A 19,604-nucleotide genomic window follows, 5' to 3' on the forward strand; every position below is an offset into this window, starting at 1 on the left:
TCTACTAAAAATACAAAATTAGCCAGGTGTGGTAGTGCATGCCTGTAATCCCTGCTACTTGGGAGGCTGAGGCGGGAGAATCACTTGAACCCGGGAGGCAGAGGTTGCAGAGAGCCGAGATTGTGCCACTGCACTCAAGCCTGGGCAACAAGAGCAGAACTTCGTCTCAAAAAAAAAAAAAAAAAGTCGTAAGAAGTGCTGTTACATCTCAGTTTCATCATTTCCTAACTACAGGACTTTGAACAAGACTTAGCCTCTCTGAATTTACCATATACAGTTAAATTTATTGTGAAGATTAAATGCCTACAAAACTCCTAGTAGACGGTCTATGTTCCCAACAATGTTAGCTACTGTTATTGTTGTTGTCAGAGTTGTTGCAGACAAATAAGCAAGATAGGGGCTGTGAGAAATGGACCGCATTAATAGTCTTCAGTTAATGACTCTTTGCCTTGTCACTTTGTAGTGCTTTTCCAGTCTAACTCTAGGTTTGGTCCCGTGATTTGCTTTGGCTGCTAGGACAGTAGTAAACTTGATACAAGCAGAGGTGTGAAAAAGAGACTGCCTGTTTGACTCTTTTCCATTACAGGGTAGTCTGCTGGGAGGACATACGAGACGTGTAGAAGAGCCAAGTTGTCCTGAGGTCCTGACTGAGGCCACAGAAGACCAGTCATCCCCTAACCAACCCAACAACTATACCTTACAGATGTACAAATGAGCCCAGGAAGAGCAGCCAGGTCCAGCTCAGATCAGCAAAACCACCTAGTCAACTCTGAAACTTACATGAAATAACAAACGGTTGCTGTTTGAAGCCTCTAAGTTTAATGTACCTTATTATACAGCAATAGCTGGCTGATGCAGGAACCATGGGAGCTCTTGTCCTTTAATATTGAAGCAGCTGATATTCAAAGGCAAGGGAGAGGTATGGTGTGATGGCTCATGCCTACAATCCCAGCACTTTGGGAGGCTGTGTTAGGATGATTGCTTGAGCCCAGAAGTTGGAGACCAGCCTAGGCAACATAGTAAGACCCTGTCTCTACAAAAAATTTAAAAATTAGCTGGGCATGGTGGTAAGCCCATGCGGTTCTGCCTACTTAGGAGGCTGAGGTGGGAGGATTGCTTGAGCTCAGGAGGTTAAGGCTGCAGTGAACCATGATGTCACCACTGTACTCTAGCCTGGGTGACAGAGCGAGACCCTGCCTAAAATAATAATAAAAAATAAAAAATAAACAACAAAGGCAAAGCAGAGAAAGTCATGGTCTGCCAGGTTTTATTTGTAGAGTCTGGTGAACTTGAACAAGAGAAAGCTGCAAAAAGTGGTTTGGAGACCATGGCAGGGCCATGGAGAAGGGCTAATAGAAGCCAAGGGTGGCCAGACCCTCAGGGAGCCCTTTTGGTGGAGAGCAGACACCTGAGGCAGGAGGTGGCAGCGGCCAAGTCCAGGCAGGCAGCAGCAGGGCTGCAACTGAGAGCTGAGGCTGGAGAGGTAGCGCTCGCCCTAACCTGACCCTGCAGGTCTCAAGCCCTGGGGTCATATACTCGCCCCATGAAGACAGGGAACTTGTGCTGCTGGTCCCAGAGGAGGAAGAGGAAGGGCTGCTGCACTTCAAAGATGAGCAGGGCGCGGGCCACAGAGATGGCAGAGGCTGCAGCCGCCTCCACCCCGGTCTCTGTCAGTTCCAGCACTGCCTGGTGCTGCATCGCAGAGACCTGAAGATCTGGGTCCTCCGTCAGCCCACACAGGTTGAGGTCATAAGAAAAGTCGAAGAATTCTAGGGCAAAACCAGAGAAAAACAGAGTCAGAGGTCAGCATCGAAACCCTCAGCTGATGGAGACCTTTGTCCTGAATTCTCTGGGTTCATCCTGAGTCCCAGTGCTCTCTTCCTTCTTCCTTGTTTGCCAGATTACATCCTCTACCCTCTGGTCCAGTTCATGGGATCCTCTATTAGTGGGCCCAACACTGCCACTCTCTCTCAAGGTGAGAGGCCTTGCCCCCCATCCCTAAAGCAACCCTGAAAAATGATGTCATTGTCTCCTTGTCTCCCAGGACCTTGGAAGTGAGGTAACAGATCAGAGATAGGTCATATATGAAAAAATGAGGTTATGTGCAATGCTATGATGCTGTGAAATAATGGGAAAATATGCTATAGGAGCATCTTTAGTTCCAAATATTAGGCCATCTAATATTTGGTCTCAGATCCCAGTTCCTGACACAGAGCTACTAGATCCCTTGGAATTTCCTGGGTCATAGGAATGCCTTTTGTGCTCATGAGGCTACTCCTGCTGGCTCCTGGATGGGGGCTGGTCACTAGGAAGACTAAGTGTGATTAGAGCTTGGAACTTTCAGCCCCTCTGTCCATCCTCTGGGGAGGAGAGAGGAGCTGGAGATTGGGTAATAATCAATCACGCCTACATGATGAAGCCTCCTAAAGTACAGGGTTCTCAGAGCTTCCGGTTGGTGAACACATCCATGTGTCAGGAAGGTAGCAAACCAAACTCCACAGGATAGATGCTCCTGGGCCCAGGACCCTTCGAGATTTTGCCCTGTGTATCTCTTCACCCGGCTGTTCATCTGCATCCTTTACTTAATCCCTTGTATAAAAACCAGTAAACGTGTCTCCTGAGTTTTGTCAGCTATTCTAGCAAATGATGAAACCCTTACAGGGAGTCGTGGGAACCTCCAGATTATAGCTGGTTGGTCTGATGCACAGATGACAACCTGGTCTTGTAACTGACATTGGAAACAGGGGGAAATCTGGTGGGGTTGAGCCCTTAAACTGCGTGGGATCTGATGTTACTTCCAGGTAGAGAGTGTTAGAATTGGATTCAATTGTAGGACACCTAGTTGGTGTTCCCAGAGAACTGGAGAATTGCTTAGAAAACACTCCCACACCTATTTGGTGGCCAGCAGTGTTGAATGAAAATAAAAAAGAGGTTTTCTTCCTATACAGATGGCATATACAAGGAAATGGCATCATGCATTAGGTAGTCAAGTTCTCTAACAAGAAATGAAGTGACAGGGTTGGACATGAGATCAAAGGTTAGAAAATGAAGCTGGGCACAGTGGCTCACACCTGTAATCCTAGCACTTTGGGAAGCCAAGGTGGGCAGATCACTTGAGGCCAGGAGTTCAAGACCAGCCTGGCCAGCATGGTGAAACCCCATCTCTACCAAAAATACAAAAAAATTAGCTGGGCGTGGTGGTAGGTGCCTGTAATCCCAGCTACTTGGGAGGCTGAGGTAGGAGAATCACTTGAACCCAGGAGGTGGAGGTTGTAGTGAGCCAAGATCATGCCACTGCACTCCAGCCTGGGTGACAGAGCGAAGTTCCATTTCAAAAACAAACAAACAAACAAACAAAAAAACAAAGGTTAGAAAGTGGAGTCTCTGGGCCAGGCGCGGTGGCTCACGCCTGTAATCCCAGCACTTTGAGAGGCCGAGGTAGGCAGATCACGAGGTCAGGAGATCGAGACCATCCTGGTTAACACGGTGAACCCCCATCTCTACTAAAAATACAAAAACAAAATTAGCTGGGCATGGTGGTGGGTGCCTGTAGTCCCAGCTACTCGGGAGGCTGAGGCGGGAGAATGGCGTGAACCCAGGAGGCAGATCTTACAGTGAGCAGAGATCGCGCCACTGCACTCCAGCCTGGGTGACAGAGAGAGACTCCGTCTCATAAAAAAAAAAAAAAGAAAAAGAAAAAAGAAAAAAAGAAAAAAAAAAAGAGAAAATGGAGTCTCTGTTGCCTCTCGTAAACTCAGAAGCCTCCAGACCTGCATTTCCAGATAGCTTCTTGCATATTCCATGGTGTGGTTGACTGTTTTGAAACATGTCTGGGGAAGAAGCATCCATAATTCACCTTGGTGAATTACCTGTACCACTGTTCCACTGCCTGTGTCACAAGGAACCACAGAAAAAACTCAGGAGAGCTGGAGACCCGGATCAGTTTTCTAGTTTGCCTCTGACTAGCTCAAGGGTACATCATGGAATCTTTGGGTAAGTCACATAAAACTTCTGGGCCTTCATTTCCACAATGATCCAATGGGATAATAGCACCTACCCCTCTAACTTGCAGGGTTGCAGAACAAACTGAGATTATGGATGTAAAAAAATACTCTAGAGAATGCTAACTACATCTTAGGGATCCCCCCTTTCTCCTCTGATGGCCTGGGAGTAACTCCAAGCTGCCAGAGCTCACCCAATTTCTCCATGATTGACAGCATATCCTGGCTGGTCGTCACTTTGATGCGGGGCAGTACTAGGAGAGTGGGCTGGAACTTGGACATCTCCAGCTTCTTCATGATGGCCTTGAAAACAGAAGGGCTGAGAGCCTGTTCTATGTCTTCAAGACGGTGTTTCAGGTTCTGGGGTACCACGATCACCAAACTCAGATTATGGGAGAGTTGCAGTTGCCCCACCTAGAAAATAAGAGATGCACCTTAACAATCTTCCTACCGCAGCTCTCTCCTGGCCCTACCCTCTGTGTCACAAGGCTGTCCTGCAGTCTGCTGCCACAGTCTGTATTTCAACAAGCAGCAGTCAGACCTAGGCTTCCAGGCTTTACCACGAAATGGGGATACCAGCTGGGTGAATAGTGCTGATCTAACTCTGTGCTGGGGAGAGGTAGAGGAAGAAGCATGAGTTTCTGATTACACCCTGACTCTACCACTGATGAACTATGTAATATGGGCAAGTGATTTGATTTCTCTGAGCCCTGTTCCCTTCCTTCCAAATGTGTTGTGCATGTAGTATATTGCATGCACACTGAACCACCCGAGTTATCAGGTCAGCCTCTTTAAAACTACTGACGGCTCTTCACTGCCTATGAGATTAGGTACAAATATCAGTATGGCATTCAAGATTGTTCACAGGCTGGTCTTAGCCTACCTTTCCACTTTGCTATTAGTAGGACTTTCAGCCATGCACAGTGGCTCACGCCTGTAATTCCAGCACTTTGGGAGGCCGAGACGGGTGGATCACGAAGTCAAGAGATCGAGACCATCCTGGCCACCATGATGAAACCCCATCTCTACTAAAAACACAAAAATTAGCTGAGTGTGGTGGCGCGTGCCTGTAGTCCCAGCTACTCAGGAGGCTGAGGCAGGAGAATCGCTTGAACCTGGGAGGTGGAGGGTGCAGTGAGCCGAGATTGCGCCACTGCACTCCAGCCTGGCGACAGAGTGAGACTCCATCTTCAAAAAAAAAAAAAAAAAAAAAAAAGAAGGCTTTCAACTGGTTACCAGACAAAAGTTGTAAGAAGTGCAGGGCCCATGGGTTTAATACAGGGGTTGTCAACTCAGAGTGCATTTGCCTCTCAGTGGACATTTGGTAACGTCTGGAGACATTTGGTTGTCATAGCTGGCAGTGGGCAGGGAGGACGTGCACACAGTGCTACTGGCTTCTAGTGAGTAGAAGCTAAGGATGATGCTAAATTCTACAATGCATAGGACAAAGAATTATCTGACCCAATATGTCAATAGTGCCAAGGCTGAGAAACCCTAGTCTAATAGGATATGAGACTGTCATTAAATGGTATTATGATTGAGGCCGAAACAACAAAAAGAATCTCGAAGAATGCAGAATTCAACTGGGCAATAAAGAAGTTAACTGAAAGCAATCAGTTGTTGGAACCTGAATAGCCCAGAAAAAGTAGATTGTAAGCCAATTTCGACTGAAGAGGATGGACATGGGGTCCCTGTTGACACAGGACTCAAGTTGGATATACTCATTTGAGTAGCATGTGCCCTTCAGGTCCTATGTGTGAACCTTGAATCTCTGAACAAAAATTTACCATGCTGTGGTCCTGAATTTTCAAGCCAGTAACCTTGGTGTACCTGAGCTGGTAAATCTCACCCCCTTCCTTGGGTAAATATCCTTAAGTGCCAGGAAGATTTAGAATTTAGTATGGGAATGACAAAAGAAAGCAACTTCATCATGTTAAAACCAGGTGTTAAGTTCAGGGTAACCTGTATGTTTGTTATTTAAAATAGTGATTGTAATTTTTAAGAGAATCTGACATGCTAGTTTTATGCTTTTAAGCAAAGTTGTAGGATAATTTCATTAAGTGTGAGAATGATATTGGAATGTTGGCTAGAAGTTAAATCACTCTTCAAATTTAATTTTCAGTTTACAAGTGAGCTTTAGGTGCTAGGATGATATGGCCAAGCACAGTTGTAATTATGACCTGTCAGGTATTAGATGTGTTTAAAAAGGATATCAGCTGGGTGAGGTGGCTCATGCCTGTAATCTCAGCTACTTAAGAAGCTAAGGTGGGAGGACTGCTTCATCCCAAGGAGCCTGGGTTACATAAGCTATGATTGTGGCACTGTACTCCAGACTGGGTGACAGAGAAAGACCCTGTCTGGTAAAACTACAAAAATAAATAAAAGAAAACAGAAAATCGGGCATATTAAATTTTTAAAGGAAGCTTAAAATGCTTATGGGAATATTAATTATGTTTGTAGATAGAACAAATGGTTTAAAGGAGTTTAATCTGTTCAATATGGCAATTAATTCAAGAACAAATGAGAGTTAGTATTTTTATTAAAAAACACTATTCTTTTATAAAATTTTATTTAAAAACCCTATTCTTTTTTTTTTTTTTTTAAGACAAGTTCTCACGCTGGCCCTCAGGCTGAAGTGCAGTGTCACGATCTCGGCTCACTGCAACCTCTGCCTCCCGGGTTCAAGTGATTTTCCTGTCCCAGCCTCCCAAATAGCTGGGATTACAGGTGTGCACCACCACACCCAGCTTATTTTTTGTATTTTTAGTGGAGACAGGGTTTCATCATGTTTGCCAGGCTGGTCTCGAACTCCTGACCTCAGATGATCTACCCGCCTCGGCCTCCCAAAGTGCTGGGATTATAGGCATGAGCCACTGCACCTGGCCTATTCTTTGTCTGTGTTTTGAGACAGTCTCACTGTGTTGCCCAGGTTGAAGTGCAGTGGCGTGATCTTGGCTCACTGCAACCTCTGCCTCCGAGGTTCAAGCGATTCTGTGCCTTAGCCTCCTGAGTAGCTGGGACTACAGACATGCGCCACCATGCCTAGTTAATTTTTGTATTTTTAGTAGAGACAGAGTTCCACCATGTCAGCCAGGCTGGTCTCAAACTCTTAGCTTCAAGTGATCCGCCTGCCTCAGCCTCCTAAAGTGCTGGGATTACAGACATGAGCCACTGCACCCAGCCAAATCACCTACTCTTTTTTTTTTTTTTTTTTTGAGACAGAGTCTCGCTCTGTTGCCCAGGCTGGAGTGCAGTGGCGTGATCTTGGCTCACTGCAAGCTTCGCCTCCCAGGTTCATGCCATTCTCCTGCCTTAGCCTCCCGAGTAGCTGGAACTACAGGCGCCCGCCACCACGCCCAGCTAATTTTTTTTTTTTTTGTATTATAGTAGAGACGGGGTTTCACTGTGTTAGCCAGGATGGTCTCGATCTTCTGACCTCGTGATCCACCCATCTTGGCCTCCCAAAGTGCTGGGATTACAGGCATGAGCCACCACGCCCGGCCCACCCTACTCTTAATGTAGGAAGTTCAGCTTAAAATTAAAAGGCATAAGTAAAATTTTAATTTTGCATTTGTCAATACATTAAATTAATTATCTGTTTAAAACCCAAGAAACTCTAAACAGTGGTTTTTGTGCACAAAAGTACTCCTCCTTTGGCTTAAAAAAAAAAAAAAACTCAGGCTGTGTACTGTGGCTCATGCCTGTAATGCCAACATTTTAGAAGGCCGAAGTGGGCCGATCACTTGAAGTCAGGAGTTCATGACCAGCCTGGCCAACATGGTGAAACCCCGTCTCTACTAAAAATACAAAAATTAGCTGGGAGTGGTGGCAGGTGCCTATAATTCCAGCTACTGGGGAAGCTAAGGCAGGAGAATCTCTTGAACCTGGGAGGCAGAGGTTGCAGAGAGCTGGGATTGTGCACTGCACTCCAGCCTGGGTAACAGAATAAGACTTTGTCTCAAAAGAAAAACAAACAAACAGACAAAACTCATATTGGCTTGGGGAGATAGAAATTACTCTTCAGGCCGGGCGCGGTGGCTCAAGCCTGTAATCCCAGCACTTTGGGAGGCCGAGACGGGCGGATCACGAGGTCAGGAGATCGAGACCATCCTGGCTAACACGGTGAAACCCCGTCTCTACTAAAATACAAAAAAAATTAGCCGGGCGAGGTGGCGGGCGCCTGTACTCCCAGCTACTCGGGAGGCTGAGGCAGGAGAATGGCATGAACTCGGGAGGCGGGGCTTGCAGTGAGCTGAGATCCGGCCACTGCACTCCAGCCTGGGCAACAGAGCCAGACTCCATCTCAAAAAAAAAAAAAAAAAAAAAGAAAAAGAAAAAGAAATTACTCTTCATATTATACCTCCTTTGTATTTGAATATTTATTATCGATATTATATGTCCAGAATGCTTACCTCAACCTATCACCTCACCTCAATGGCTACAACAGTCTATCCTAAGGGATTTTTACAATGATTTTTGGTTTAGAGTTTTGTGTGAGACTTTAATAACCTTTCTACAGAGGAAATACTGGTTCTTATAATTCAAATAGTTACATTTAAACCTAACTTGTTAAGTTCTTAATTCCTACTTTCTACCTAACATCTATGGCTTTGATTAAATAGCTATTCCAATTGATTTGAAAAAATCTCGGCCGGGCGCGGTGGCTCAAGCCTGTAATCCCAGCGCTTTGGGAGGCCGAGACGGGCGGATCACGAGGTCAGGAGATCAAGACCATCCTGGCTAACCCGGTGAAACCCCGTCTCTAGTAAAAAATACAAAAAAATAGCCGGGCGAGGTGGCGAGCGTCTGTAGTCCCAGCTACTCGGGAGGCTGAGGCAGGAGAATGGCGTAAACCCGGGAGGTGGAGCTTGCAGTGAGCCGAGATCCGGCCACTGCACTCCAGCCTGGGCGACAGAGCGAGACTCCGTCTCAAAAAAAAAAAAAAAAAGAAAAAATCTCATATTTATACCTCCCTCCACATATCTTGAATTTGAACAATGCCCTGGACCTGTCACACATATTCACTCTTCTGTGCCTTATATGCGCTGTCCTGGTTCTGCTAAATGAGTCATGAATGGTCAAATACATTAGATAGGGATGGATAAATGGGTGGATAAGCACATGAGTGGATAAATAAGTGAGCAAAGAATAGTCAAAAATAACCTCCTCAGCCAGGCGCTGTGGCTCATGGCTGTAATGCCAGCACTTTAGGAGGCTGAAGGTGTGGATCACTTGAGGTCACGAGTCACTTGAGGACCAGCTTGGCTAACATGGTGAAACCCCATCTCTACTAAAAATACAAAAAATAGCCAGGTGTGGTGGCAGGCACCTGTAGTCCCAGCTACCTGGGAGGCTGAGGCATGAGAACTGCTTGAACCCGGGAGGCGGAGATTGCAGCGAGCCGAGATCGTGCCAAGGTACTCCAGCTTGAGCAACAAAGTTAGACCCTGTCTCGAAAAAAAAACCTCCTCTATGAAGTCTTCCAGCCACTTTTACTAAGTGAGTAGCTCCCTTTGGCAATCCTCTATTTCATTAATTCATTTATTCAACAAACATTGAATGAGCACCTATGATAGGTGGCATTGTTCTAGGCACTACAGATACAGAAGGAAACAAGACAGTTCCTGTATCCAAGTAGACAGACAATATCTTAGGGAGACAGACAATATCCTAATCAAATAAGCAAATAAATGACATAATTTCAGATGGTGATGAATGTCACGAATATAATAAAACAGCAGCGATATTACAGGGTGAGGAGGAGGCTGCTTTAAGGGGTGGAGACCTCTCCACCAAGGTGACATCTGAGCTGACACCCAAATGACCAGAAGGAACAAGCTATGTGAGGATCTGAGTGAAGAGGGATCCAGGCAGAAAGAAAAGCTAAGGAAAGCTCCCAATGTGGAACCAAGCCTAGCATGTTCCAAGAACAGAGCCTTTGTTTCTTAGCCAGGTACTGAGACATTGTGACAGGTCTGTGTTTTGCCATGCTAAAAAGGTGGAAATATCTGGTATTCCAACTGAGCATGAGATAGCTTACCAACTGGAATCCTCTGGGCTCCATATTCTGTCTTCTCTCCCTCTCTACTCACCAAACTAAATTGTTCAATTTCTGTTAATGCACTTAAGTCATTTAACTCATGTGCACACACGCACTTACCACATATATGCATATATAAGGATATACTGATACACATGTACGCATGTATATGTATGCTGTACACAGGTACACACATACACACAGGACTTGCTAAGCACCAGGGTCTTCTGATGAGTTGACTGGAAAAAGAAACATGTGTAGACTAGGAACACAACTCATATTTTGCCATTCAATGTAGTAGAAATGCATGAAGACACTTGAGAATCCTGTTTCCAGCCTAAACCATACAATGCCTGCCTTGGCCAAGGCTAGAGAAAGGAGAAGGAGAAAAGATAGGGTGGAAATACAGATGGAGGGAGTAGAAATGATGGATTTGTAAGCATGTACCCCAAAATGATGGGATGACAGCAGAAGAAAAGTCAGGAGACTCAAGTGGGTTTCAAACAGGAGAAGGAAAGGTTAAGAACTTACCTTGGCCTTCAAAGTTTGGTCAATGAAATGGGCCACAGGGTACTTCTTGCTATTCATCATGGGCACTTTTATAACCGAGTTTTTGAAGTGAAAAGTTTCCATTCTGGTTTTTTTGGGATCGAATGTTGTCTTCCACTTGGCTAGAGGGAAGAGGTGGGAGAGGTGCTCTAATGCACGTAGGAAAAGGATGAAGAGGAGCTAAAAGCCTTGTGAGCAAAGGGTGGGGCAGGGACATTGAGATCTGATTGTAGAACTTGGGGTTAGGTGGGCTTTGAAGCCAGGAGGGGAAGAAGGACCCAGAATGGGAAGACCAACTGGCTAAGGGCCCCCTTACCACTCAGGTAGATGGCATTGAGGAGGACAAGGCGGGTATCGGAGGGCAGGCTGTCTAGCAGCCGGCTGATCTTGTTGTTGGTGTTCTTGGCCACCCAGGTGTTGATGAGCTCCAGGTTGGCGTCACTGTCGTTGCTCAGGACTCTGGGACTGCTGCTGTACAGGGTCCGAGAGGCATTCACAAAGGTGTCCCTTATGGCCAGGTCTGGGGGTATGTGGAGAAAGGGAGGCATGAGTCCCCTGAACACATCGTTCCTCTCCATGAGCAAGATTTGAGAGCGAGCATGCTTCCTATGGCTCTATCTGCTCACTCTAGTGAACATGGCGTGGTGGCGCGGTCCAGCCCACTCCTCTTACAGATGCGGCAAATGAGGCCCCAGAAGGCAAACTCAGAACCAGGAATCAGAGAAGTGGCCCTAAGCGTCCACTGCCTCAGCTTGCTATGTTACTATGGCTCTGCAAGATAATCTTTTTGAGATATTAAATTCCATTTGCCTATATTTTTCCTCTTTTCTGCCCTTAATTTGGCATGGGACAGACTGCTTCCTGGCCTTGGTGGAAGTTTGTGACAAAACTTTCTGGCTTTTGCTCTCCAAAAGCCTTCAGTCCACTGGAAAAAAAAAAAAAGCACTAGAAAGATAATTTTTCTAGGACTAAGTAGATTAAAGATACTTTCCCAGCTGGGCATGGTGGCTCACGCCTGTAATCTCAGCACTTTGGGAGACCAAGGTGGGAGGATCACTTGAGGCCACGAGTTCAAGACCAGCCTGGCCAACATGGCGAAACTTCGTCTCTACTAAAAATACAGAAATTAGCTGGGCATGTGGTCGTGGGCACCTGTAATCCCAGCTATTCGGGAGGCTGAGGCAGGAGAATCACTTGAATCTGGGAGACGGAGGTTGCAGTGAGCTGAGATGGTGCCACCACATTTCAGCCCGGGCGACAGAGTGAGATTCTGTCTCAAAAAAAAAAAAGATATTTTCCCAGGCTTTGCTGGCGTCTACGTACAACATAAGACCAAGAACCTTGCTTGGCACAGCTCCAGGGTACAGCTAGATGGGGACAGAAGCCCTAACATATTGAATGCTGTTACATTTTTCACCAACCTAGCAAGACAGCGGGATAAAGCTGACTTACAGCTTTGTAAGTAATAAATAAATGCAACATTTCTTGAACACCTCTGAGCCATGTTTTTCCCACATCTAAAAGACGGTGTTTTTTAGATGATGGGGTGATAGGTGAGTTTTTTTTTTTAATTTTTAATTTTTATTTTTTTAGAGACAAGGGTCCTACTCTGTCACCCAGGCTGGAGTACAGCAGCATAAACACAGCTCATTCTAACTTTGAATTCCTTGGTTCAAGCAATCCTCCTGTCTCAGTCCTTCACAGCTGGAACTACAGGCATGCACCACACCTGGACAACTTTTAAAATTTTTTGTGGAGATGAGATCTCTCTATGTTGCCCAGAGGCTGGTCTCGAAATTCTAGCCTTAAGCAATCCTCCTACCTCAGCCTCTCAGTGTTGGAATTACAGGCACGGAGCACCAGACCTGAGTATTGTTTTTATAGCTTTAAAAAAAAAAACAGCTTGAAAAAAAGTTTTCCTTTTTTTCAAAAAGGGAGGTGGGTAGATTAGTGTAATGGTTATTAAACATTTTAAAGCAGCAGAACTACTTTCAAACAAAGGCATGTCTGAAGCCCACAACATAAAATGGGCCGTGGACGAGGCTGGGTGGGGAGCTCGGAGCCCAGCTGGTCCATCTCTCTCTCACAGGAAGTAGTGAACCCCTCCCCACTGCTGAGGCTCCCCACACCCCACTCCCACCATGACTCCAGAAACAACTTTGCAAAGCCCTAGGGCTCTGAGGAACAAAGTCGGAAAACAACTACATTAGATGGTTTTGTAAGTTTATTATTACTAGTATCATTATTACCTACTTAATAACGTAATACACGTAAAATGATAACAAATTCACATAACACAAAAATAAAAATAAAAAGAATGAGAGTCCCAAGACTCCTTTGACCCAAAAATTAGCAAAACAGTTTTTTGTCTCTTTTATGTCTATAGCTCGCTAGCCCTCTAGCCCTATCTATTAATGAATGCATATGGGTATTCTTATTCTTTTTTTTTTTTTTTGAGACAGAGTCTCGATCCGTCGCCCAGGCTGGTATGTAGTGGTGCGATCTCGGCTGGCTGCAACCTCTGCCTCCCGGGTTCAAGTTATTATCCTGCTGGGACTACAGGAATGTGCCACCACACCTGGCTAATTTTTGTATTTTTAGCAGAGACAGGTTTTCCTCATGTTGGCCAGGCTAGTTTTGAACTCCTGACCTCCAGTGATCGGCCCACCTCAGCCTCCCAAAGTGCTGGGATTACAGGCAGGAGACACCGCGCCTAGCCTCCCTACCCCATATTTTCTTTTTTTTTTTTTTTGAGACGGAGTCTTGCTCTGTCACTCAGGCTACAGTGCAGTGGTGCAATCTTGGCTCACTGCAACCTCCGCCTCCTGGGTTCAACTGATTCTCCTGCTTCAGCCTCCCGAGTAGCTGGGATTATAGGTGCACACTACCACGCCTGGGTAATTTTTTGTATTTTCAGTAGAGATGCGGTTTCACTATGTTGGCCAGACTGGTCTCGACCTCCTGACCTCATGAATCGCCTGCCCCGGCCTGCCAAAGTAAGCCACTGCGCCTGGCCTTTTCTTTACTTTTCTTCCTTTCTTTTTCTTTCTCTTCCTTCCTTTCCCTTCCTTCCTTTTCCTTCCTCCCTCCCTCCCTGCTTTCTTTCTTTTCCCCTTCCTTTCTTCCCTCCTTTCCTCCCTCCCTCCTTCCTTCCTTCCTTCCTTTCTTTCTTTCTTGGAGTTTTGCTTTCACTCAGGCTGGAGTGAAGTGGCATGATCTCGGCTCACTGCAACCTTCACTCTCCTGGGTTCAAGCAATTCTCCTGCCTCAGCCTCCTGAGTAGCTGGGATTATAGGCGCCCGCTACCATGCCAGGCTAATTTTTGTATTTTTGGTATAGACAGGGTTTTGCCATGTTGGCCAGGCTGGTCTTGAACTCCTGACCTCAGGTGATCCACCTATCTCGGCCTCCCAAAGTGCTAGGATTACAGGTATGAGCCACCACGCCTAGCCCTACCCCCAACATTTTTTTTTTTTTTTTTTTTAATAGAGATGGGGTTTCGCCATGTTGCCCTGGCTGGTCTTGAAGGCCTTGGCCTCCCAAAGTGTTAGCATTACAGACGTGAGCCACCATACCTGCCTGGTTATTTTTATTCTAAAGCAGTTGATAAATGCCAGAGACTTGCCTAAGGTCTCACTAGAAGAACAATCCAGTTCCTGCAGTGACCTGATGCTCCTGCCAAGGTCTTCACTTGCTCCGCAGTCCATCCCTGATACTGTAGCTCCAACATTCCCTCTGTCCTTTCTTTTCCCAGTGCTGGGTTCCCCTCCAGAGTCCTCTCAGGACCCTCCTCTGCAGACACTGCCCCTTCCTGGGCACTCACCTGGGCTGTGGAAGATCTGAGAGACTGAGGTGACACCTTTGGTCGTGAAGCCCTTCAGAGCCTGGTGGACACAGGTGAAGTCCTTGGGGTAGGAGAGGACGCTTTCCAGGTTTGTTTTGGTGTTCTCCCCAGCCCCTGCAACAAAGGGCAGACATGAAAGATACTTGCAGAATGAGTCGGGGGGCCTTCGTTGGGAATGAGGGTTGGGGACCAGGCTGGAATGGAGGGTATTCCCTGCTTCGGAGGGGTCACAGATCATCTGAGCTGGAAGTGTTCTCTCTCTCTCTCTCTTTTTTTTTTTTTTTTGAGACAGTCTTGCTCTGTTGCCCAGGCTGGAATGCAGTGGTGCAATCTCAGCTCACTTGAATCTCCAGGTTCAAGCAATCCTCCTGCCTCTGCCTCCCAAGTAGCTGGGACAATAGGCATGCGCCTGGCTAATTGTTGTATTTTTAGTAGAGATGGGATTTCAACATGTTGGCCAGGCTGGTCTCGAACTCCTGCCTTGGCCTCCCAAAGTGCCGGTATTACAGGTGTGAGTCACCGTGCCCAGCCAAGAAAGATTCTGTAGCCTTTTTAGAATTCTCTCTGGGGAGTAATAGCTCTCTCCCCACTGCTTGTAGTAATTTGTTTGTTCATTTCCTAGGGTAATTACCCAATGGGACTTGACAGTAATCCCTCAAGATGGCAGAGGATTTACATTTTTTTGTCCTCTCACTAAGTCAGACGCTAGGCTATCTGCTTCTTTTTTCTTTTTTTTGAGACAGAGTCTCACTCAGTCTTCCCAGGCTGGACTGCAGTGGTGTGATTTCAGCTCACTGCAACCTCCACCTTTCGGATTCAAGCGATTCTCCTGCCTCAGCCTCCTGAATAGCTGGGGTTACAGGTGTCCGCCACAACACCTGCCTAATTTTTTTTGTATTTTTAGTAGAGACGGGGTTTCACCATGTTAGTCAGGCTGGTCTCGAACTCCTGACCTCATGATCCGCCCACCTCAGCCTACCAAAGTGCTGGGATTACAGGTGTGAGCCACCGCGCCCGGCCCAGCTTTCTGGTTATTAATCTTTTGAGGTAGATAGCATCATCACTATTTTACACAGGAGGACTCAAGGCTCAGAGAGGTTAAAGTGAATTGCCCAAGGTCACAGAGCTAGAATGCAGTACTAACCACATCTACTCTAGGTCTATCTCTGATGATTTTTTTTTTTTTTTTTTTTTTTTTCTGAGACAGAGTCTCGCTCTGTCACCCAGACTGTAATGCAGTGGTTCAGTCTCGGCTCACTGCAACCTCTGCCTCCTACGTTCAAGCAATTCTCCTGCCTCAGCTGCCCAAGTAGCTGGGATTATAGGCATGCACCACCACTCCTGGATAATTTTTGTATTTTTAGTAGAGACAGGGTTTCACCATGTTGGCCAGGCTGGTCTTGAACTCCTGACCTCAGGTTATCCACCCGCCTTGGCCTTCCAAGGTGCTAGGATTACAGGTGTGAGCCACTGTGCCTGATTTCATCTTTCTTATCACCTCTCCTTGCCATGAAACATGGTTAGTGGCTGGGACCTTGTTTTATATGTTCTTGTATAGTCACGGGGTTTTACAAGCAATAGCGTTGCCTATTAAATCATTGTTAAATGATAGAATGTTCAAGAATGAAAAGATACTTCCCTCTACACCCCCAATGTATAGCCCATTTTTACAGCTTCTTCCCAGAGACATGGCTCTGTAAGTGTCTGGGTTGGTGACCCTTATGGGAGTGTCCAACAAATGACCTGGAGAGAATGCAGTCAGGGTCTTACCGAGCAGGACCTGGGTGAGGAGGCTGGCAATGCTGAATGGGGAAAAGGCCATGTTGGTCTCTGCCTTCTTCATTGCTGAGAAGGCGTGGTAGAGCTTCAGGGAGAAATCTACCAAAGCGTCCCCCAACATGGCCTCTGTTGAATGACTGTCCAAGTCAGAGCAGAGAGTAACAGGTCCTGGGCAGAAGGGACCAGTAGTGGGCTGAGTAGGAGAATCTGTGGGGAGCTGGGTAGTTGGTTGGATGGGCTGGATGGTGGGTTGGGCGGTGGGTTGGGTGGTGGGTTGGGTGGTGGGTTCATCAGTGGTATTAGCTGTTATTTTGGTGGATGAATTGGTTGTTGAGTTGGTTGTTGGCAAGCTGGAAGCCTCCAGGATGGATTCAATGAATAGCATCTTGGCGTTATCTGCCACTGCGATCTTCCCTTCACTTCCCTCTTGCAAACTCTCTGGATCCCAGGAGCTGGAGCTGGTAGCATTTGGATTTGAGGAGGCTCTATCCTGTGGTTCAAGAAACTGAGTTTCATTTTTTTCTTACTACGAGGCACAGTCCTCTAAAATACTCAAAGCAGTTAGAGAAGGTGTGGATGTGGAAAATGTCCTGTACAAGAGAGTGATTTCTGACAGTGTGGCGGATGAGGAACCTGTCTTGGAACCACCACCACTAATTCCTCAGAGAAGGGGAGATACAGGGTGAGGGTGGGGGTGTACAGGAATGTGCTCTGCAGAAGATGAGGGATAGTCAGGGACTCTGTAATCTCTGACCAATTACTGCCCTGTAGGAAGTTATTTTCCAAACAGTGAAATTGAGTGTTAATTGCCATTTATCTATGTTCTTGCAATTTCCTGTAAATATCTACCTGTTTGACTCACTTGCTTGGCTAGTACAGACATTTGAACTTGTGCTCCTGGATTTAGAACAGTAAATTTTCAAACTATGGGTTGCAACCCATTAGTGGGGGTGGAAAAACAATACACATTAGGAAGGAAACAAAGAAAGGGAAGGAGGGAAGAAGGGAGGCAGGAAGGGAGGGAGCGATAAGTAGTATAGGCCAGCGGCTCTGAAACAATTTTGACTCCCCGGGGATATTTAGCAATGTCTAGAGACAGTTTTGGTTGTCATAGGGAGACAGCAGGGAAGATGCTACCACAATCTAGTGCATACAGGTTAGAGATACTGCAAACACCCTAAGATGCACAGGGTAGCCCCTCAGCAATGAATTATCCAGCCCCAGTGTCAATAGATCCTCCACTGAGAAACCACGCATTAGCCCCATTTCACAGGTAGAGAAACTGATGCTGACACGTATTAGCTAGTACAGGGTCTCACAGAAATGGGAGAAACAGCTAGGGGTCAAAACAAGGTCTCTGAGTCCAAACTCCCTGCTCATAACTACATCATCTGCTGAGTATGTCATGCCAACTTGCGCGCGCACACACACACATACACACACCCCTACCTACCTTTCTCCTGGGATCCCACACTTCTTAGCCTTCTTTCTAGTCCACGACCTCCCAGACCACTGGGACCTCTCACTGCTATTGATCCCCACCCAGACCCAGGTATGTTTGCTACCACTCTCTCCTGTCTTCACAGGCCCTAGCCTGGGACCACCGCCTGTCACAGCAGCCAAACCTCTCCCCCCCACAGCTCTTTTCTACAGCAAACTCTTGCTTTGATATCACAAAATGCTTCCCATATCCTTGCCCTATGTGGTCCTCCTGCCAAGCCTGTTTAGTGGACAGGGTGGGATCTGTTTATTCCACATTTTATAAATCAAGAGGAGTAGGCTGGGAAAAGTGACTTCCTCAGGACCACACAGCGCAGCTCCTACATGGCCCGCCAAGATTAGAACTTACATCTGTCTGAGTCCTGAGCTCTTTCCACCATCTACGAGTGCGTGAGCAAGGATCACACTCGCTGATCCCAAGAGGAGCGCTCCTGATTCTCCGGGGCCTGAAGGGTTAATCCTCAGCCACCGCCCGCACCCCGCACCATCCCCCGTTCCCGTCTCCACCCCCGTCCCCCATCCCACAAGGGACCACATACCCCAGCCAGCAGCAGCAGCAGGAGGGTCAGCAGGGTCAGCCTGGAGGCCATCTGGGCGGCGACGTCAGCGGACCTGTGGAGCCAGCCAGTATCCGAGCCAGCTCCAAGCCTGGGAGCCCAGGGGCCCCCACCCCGCCGGGGGCCCGCCCCCATTCCGTCCCAGGCCCCAGTCCCTCTTAGCGAATTCCCTCCTCCTCCCTCCTGGGGCCACCTTCTCCCTGGCTCCTCCCTCTGTTTTGTTTTCCCCAAACCGCTTCCCTTTCCCGGCACCGGCTGGCCCTTCCTCTCCCCGTGGGCCCGGGTCTCCGTCCATCTGTTCAGTCGGAGGGGAGGTGAGGGGCGGGGGGTCCTGCTTTAACCAAACAATGAGGCCAGAGGCGTGGGGGAGGGGAGGTCCTGGGGGGCTGAGCACAACAGGCCTGAGGCGGGAGGGGCTGGGGTAGGAGGAGGCAGAAATCCCAGGTGGAAGCAAGCCTGTAGAGACCCCTGAGATCAAGGCGAGCCGGAAGGCGGGGGTGAGGAGACCTGCTCCCTAGACCTCTTCACTCCATGCTTTCCACCCTACTCCCCACCCCTGCCCAGCACCAAACCTACTCCAAACTCCTGGTCACCAGGCAGCTCCAGTGCAGACTGAGTAGAGTCCCCCAGGGTCAGGGAGGGTGGGGTGCGGGGGGAGCACAGTCTTAGCTATTGGCTGGCCCAGGACACTGCCCAGTTACAAATTAAGGAAGATTGATCGCTGGTGTGAGTTCCTGTAAATCAGGATGGGACGGGATGGGACTGACCGCTTGGTTTTCTTTGTGAGCCAGGCCAGGAATTTAGCCCAAATCCCCTGGTAGGTGGGGTGAACGGGGAGGCTTGGGTGCAGTTATCAGCTTTACACAACCAAAGCTTCCCCCGCGTCTTCATGAGTAACAATAAAAACAGCATGTACACAAAATGTGCTCCGCAGTTTTTAAAGGAATGAACTTTTTGGAAATTGCTCATCTCCGTTAATCCTCAACGTAACCCTTTGTGCGCCATTGTACCCATTTGATAGTTAAGAAACTGAGCCTTAAAGCAGTGAAATGTCGGGCCCTGATCACTCTCATTTGGAGAAGTATTCCGAAGCCTAATCTCTGCTCCCATCTCCCCTGTGCCCTGTAGGTGTTCTGCTATTTTTGCTCGTAGAGATCCATAATCAGTAGTTCTTTGTATAACAGACAAGGAATATGAGGCACCCAGCTCAGCAAGCATTCACCTTAATTAAAAATAAAAAAAACTAGCCGGGCGCGGTGGCTCATGCCTATAATCCCAGCACTTTGGGAGGCCGAAGCAGACGGATCACTTGAGGTCAGGAGTTCGAGACCACC

General features: G+C 47.3%; 1 protein-coding gene across 1 annotated transcript; it reads right to left on the reverse strand.

Annotated features, from left to right (window-relative positions):
* Positions 1-1,250: 1,250 nt before the first annotated feature.
* On the reverse strand, positions 1,251-18,931 carry SERPING1 (serpin family G member 1). Its single transcript, XM_007998272.3, has 8 exons — positions 18,847-18,931; positions 18,253-18,325; positions 16,205-16,703; positions 14,414-14,548; positions 10,907-11,110; positions 10,573-10,712; positions 4,196-4,415; positions 1,251-1,769 (listed from the first exon to the last, which is right to left on the reverse strand). The coding sequence occupies exons 2-8, from the start codon at positions 18,301-18,303 to the stop codon at positions 1,516-1,518; spliced, it is 1,503 nt and encodes a 500-aa protein (XP_007996463.2). The 5' UTR covers positions 18,304-18,325; positions 18,847-18,931; the 3' UTR covers positions 1,251-1,515.
* Positions 18,932-19,604: the final 673 nt, after the last annotated feature.

The sequence above is a fragment of the Chlorocebus sabaeus genome, chromosome 1 (genome assembly GCF_047675955.1).
Source record: "Chlorocebus sabaeus isolate Y175 chromosome 1, mChlSab1.0.hap1, whole genome shotgun sequence".
Taxonomy (NCBI): domain Eukaryota; kingdom Metazoa; phylum Chordata; class Mammalia; order Primates; family Cercopithecidae; genus Chlorocebus; species Chlorocebus sabaeus.

Coding starts and splice junctions, on each gene's coding strand:
- SERPING1 (XM_007998272.3), bottom strand. CDS start 18,303: ATGGCCTCCAGGCTGACCCTGCTGACCCTCCTGCTGCTGCTGCTGGCT. Junction 16,704..18,252: donor TGCTGCTGCTGCTGGCTGGG/GTATGTGGTCCC, acceptor CTTGAACCACAG/GATAGAGCCTCCTCAAATCC. Junction 4,416..10,572: donor ACCAAACTTTGAAGGCCAAG/GTAAGTTCTTAA, acceptor CTTATTTTCTAG/GTGGGGCAACTGCAACTCTC.